General features: G+C 49.4%; 1 protein-coding gene across 1 annotated transcript in view; it reads right to left on the reverse strand.

Moving 5' to 3' along the window:
- The window catches only part of TUBB6 (tubulin beta 6 class V), an 8937-nt gene extending 8552 nt beyond the window's left edge, over nucleotides 1-385 (reverse strand). Inside the window, exon 1 of the mRNA XM_085322465.1 lies at nucleotides 246-385. Within this exon, the coding sequence (XP_085178591.1) occupies nucleotides 246-302 (57 nt within the window). The 5' untranslated portion in view covers nucleotides 303-385. The remainder of the gene's footprint in view (nucleotides 1-245) is intronic.
- Between the last annotated feature and the right edge of the window lie 3503 nt (nucleotides 386-3888).

Consider the following 3888-nt stretch of genomic DNA (forward strand, 5'->3'; position numbering starts at 1 on the left):
GTATCCCGCAGCCCCTCACGGCCACAGGGAGGAGGTGCGATRCGCCCCGCTCCTCTCGGCAACGCCGAACTGGGCAGCCGCGCTGRCGGCGGGGCGGAAAGGGGGTTAAAATCCGCCCCTACGGGACGAAGCCAGGGAGCGGGGAGGGCGGCTGCCGCGGCGCGGCGCGGGGCCCCGAGGCGCTGGAGGGCTTCCCAAGCGGCGGGGAGGCAGGGGCGGGCGCGGGGCGCCGCTCGCTCGCTCACCTTGGTGCCGATCTGGTTGCCGCACTGGCCCGCCTGGATGTGCACGATCTCCCTCATGGCGACGCCGCACRCGCCCGGCGCTGCCCAGCTATGCGCGGCGGCTCCGGCCCAGGCGGCGCTTTATGGGCTGCGCGGCGGCGGCGGCGGCGCCCCCCCCATTCCCCTCCCCTCCCCTCCCCGCCCGGCGCAGCTCGCCCAACGGCCGGCGCCCCGCGCGCGCCGCGCCAACGGCCGCCCCCGCCCGCCAACGGCCGCCCTCGCCCCGCGGAGAGCGGCGGCCGCGGGGCTCTGCTGCAGAGCCGCATCTTCCCCCTCGGCGCTCTGCTTCCAGGCCGCAGTACGTTTTGACAGGCGCCAGGTGTGTTACCTGCAGCCGAGTGCGGTCCTTGTTTTGCTCGTGAGGAAATCACTCTCCTGCTTGTTATTCCTTGGTCCTGTCGGCCCTGCTGCCCCTTCTGCCAGGCGGATTGCGACCCTTCGTCGTAGAGGGAAGCATATGAAGAAAGGGCCGTTCCTTCTCGTTGTCTTGTCAACCTCCATCTCGGCACCTCTGCCTTGTGATGTGGTTTCACCGGCAGGTAACAAGTCACTAACTGAAACCTGTGATTGTGAAGGCAAGCAGTTTTTATGGAGCCGCTTTCCTGAGAGCTCAGGTCACCCACACAGAGGGTGCCCTGGAATTGCATAGTTTGAGTAACTTCATTTGCAGTGAAAAGGGAGACTTTATTTCCCTTCTAGAGAGGAAACAGGTTGCCCAGAACTGCTGTATCTCCTTTGTGATTCTTGTGGGTAGCTGTTTGATGGTTTGTCAGGTAGAAAAGAGCAGTCTAGCCTGGCTGCCTGCCTAAATGCCCGTGTGACTCTTCTCGTGTGGCCACGGTCTGCTTAGCCTGTTCTGATACATCATCCTGGTAGGAAGCATTTGTCTGTCTCTACCCATCTCTGCTGTATGACTACATCTCTTGTGTTGTGCAAGACCAGCCTTGTGGTCACAGTTGCAGAACGTCGCTGCCTGTCCATGTTGTCCTATCTGTCTGATTAAAGGTGACCCACCCAGCTGGGACTCTCCAGGAGAAGGACCTTGGGAGCTCTCTGCAGCTTAGATCATAGTCAAGATAACCCCCATCAGTTAATAAATAGCCCCAAATAACACCCCCCAACAAAAATCCAAATCTGTCTCTAGGCTGGGAAGCTCCTTCCTTCCTACCTGCCCTTAAATTGCTGTGACTTGACTGATGCCAGCTAGGCAAAGTACTCTGCCCTCCAACCTTGCCTTTTTCAGCAAATGTTGTTCAGTAAATGTTTTTCAGCAGGGCTAACAGCTACCTTCACAAGGCAAATGACCTCAGAGCACTCCACACACACTTTGCTAGATGGAGTCAAATGTCTTTCTGACAACAGTGAAGCAGCTGGAGGATCAGCATGTTTGACTTGCAAGCAGCCACCACTGCAGGATTGGCTACTATTTGGCTCCATTTTCTCTGCAGAAGGACTCAAATAAGTGTCCTTCTATCTGTGATCTGCATTTTTGGAAAAGATCCATGAGCAAGCTATTTGCTCAGCAGCCCGATTAGAGGTCATCTTAGGCTTTGCTTGAATCTCTATATCCTTGGATATGCCCTCCAGACCTGAGTTTCCCACACTTTGCAGATCTTTTCATATATTGCTGTGAGACTCATACTTGCCTGATCAGATCACTATGTCCTGTTAGGATCGTTTCTGCTGGCATGTCATTTTTTAAAATTCAGTCTCTGGATCACTCTCTCACAACATATTCCAGCAAGTCTGTCTGAGTGGGCTTTGCTTGTTGCAAATCTCAAACCATGTTAGTTGGTCCCCAAAACAAGCTGTGGAAGACTTATGTGAATAGGGTTTCTTCAACTTTAGGGCTTGTGTGTCAGAGCAAAGATTAGACTTCTCAATGGTATGCCATCCTGTACTCTGATGACTAGACCTCAGATCATTCTTATACTCACTATAACATTGTTTTTCTGAAATTATTATTTAAAAAATATGTTTACTCTAGTGGCATAAAAGATCCTAGGCATAGTTCAAAAAGTTACTACTTTATGTAATGTAAAAATACCGAACAAAAACACAATTATTAGGGGTGCTGAAGCCAATAGCCCAAGAGAGGCAAAGCTCCACAGCTCCATGTTCCCAGGTCCAGTCAGCAGTGAGGCTGAGTGAGTATTCCCAATAAAGACATACACACATGCACCCACACACAAATACACAAGGTTGGTCAGACTGATCAAGACAGAGAGAAAACACAGCACTCATACAAACAGCCCCAGCAACCTCATTCTGTTCCTCTCTCTGGCTGGTCAGGCTGAAGGCCCATTAATGGAAGATGTAYGTGCACATATACAATATGAATCCCCCCAGTAGCTGACCTTAGACACTCTGTCTATCCAGGAGCTAGTTGTTAGGTCCTGTGGTTTCCCATTTGCCTCGCTCAGAGACACAAATACACAAACAAGTCTCCCAGGCATCTGGTCGAGACTTTCGACCTTAACAATAGCCAATCTCCAGACCCAAAAGTCTCTCTGGTAGCTGGCTTGGGCCTCCTGCTCCCTCCAAGAGCCAACTGGTTTCTCCAATATCCAGCCCAAACCTGGCTCTCAGGCCTGTTATCCTACTCACCAGTGTGTCTTGACATTCACTAGTGATTACACACCGATGTGTAGACCCACAAAACCTGTGTGCACTGTGGTCTCTCCAGTCGCTGGCATCACAGACATATAGCCCCCCCTTGACTCATGGCCCCATTCCAGTTGCTGGCACTGAGACCTCCATATACACATGTACACAAAGAACAGAGAGCCCCCTCACCCAGGTAAGTATGGATAAAGCAAATAACAGATATGGATAAATGAAGATAAAGAATCTGTGAGGGAATATTGGTTGATGTAGTAGAACCTTTAATCCACATGCCTCCTCAAGGCAACATAGATTTTACCAACCAGTGTCCATTTCTTTCCAAAGGTTCACTTACTGTCTGTGAGTGAGCAGTCAAACATAAATAACATTTAACGGCCAAAACTTTAGCCTGTTTTTCCCCCACACAAAGTAACCAGCTTAGTGTAAGACTGTATAACTGTCRATATAGATGAAGGTGAGCAACAGTTTACCCAAAGCGTTTGCTCACTTGTACACGTTTCATAACTATTTAATAGATTCTAATGCTCAGCCAGACCTGAATCAACTTGCAGTTTCTCTATATTTTGTTGCTAGTAATCTGAAAAGAAGTAACACCCACTTGTTGTCATTGAATGTAAATGTATCTTCAAATCCTTTTCATCCGTGTTTGTGTTTACTTAGTAGTTTAGCTGAGTTAGGAGATCCAAGGTGACATTATAACCTGAATATGCAAAAGCCTATACATTCTCTTTAAGTGCTTATAGGCTTGGTCCAGGATTTTAAAGGCATTTAGGTGTTCAAAAATCCTACTATGTACTTAATGGCTATGGATTACTTGTGGATATATTTAAAAACCCCAGTAAACACCTCTGGGAAGTTTAATGCACCTAAATGTCTTTAAAGATTTCTCCCTAGGTGTCTTACCTGATTGAGTCCATGAGATCCATTTTATAAGTAGATTAACATAGGAGCACAGCACCGGTTTTGTACAATGGATTTT

Source organism: Rhea americana, unplaced genomic scaffold (assembly GCF_003343005.1).
Source record: "Rhea americana isolate MKP2758 unplaced genomic scaffold, rheAme1 scaffold_78, whole genome shotgun sequence".
NCBI classification, from domain to species: Eukaryota; Metazoa; Chordata; class Aves; order Rheiformes; family Rheidae; genus Rhea; species Rhea americana.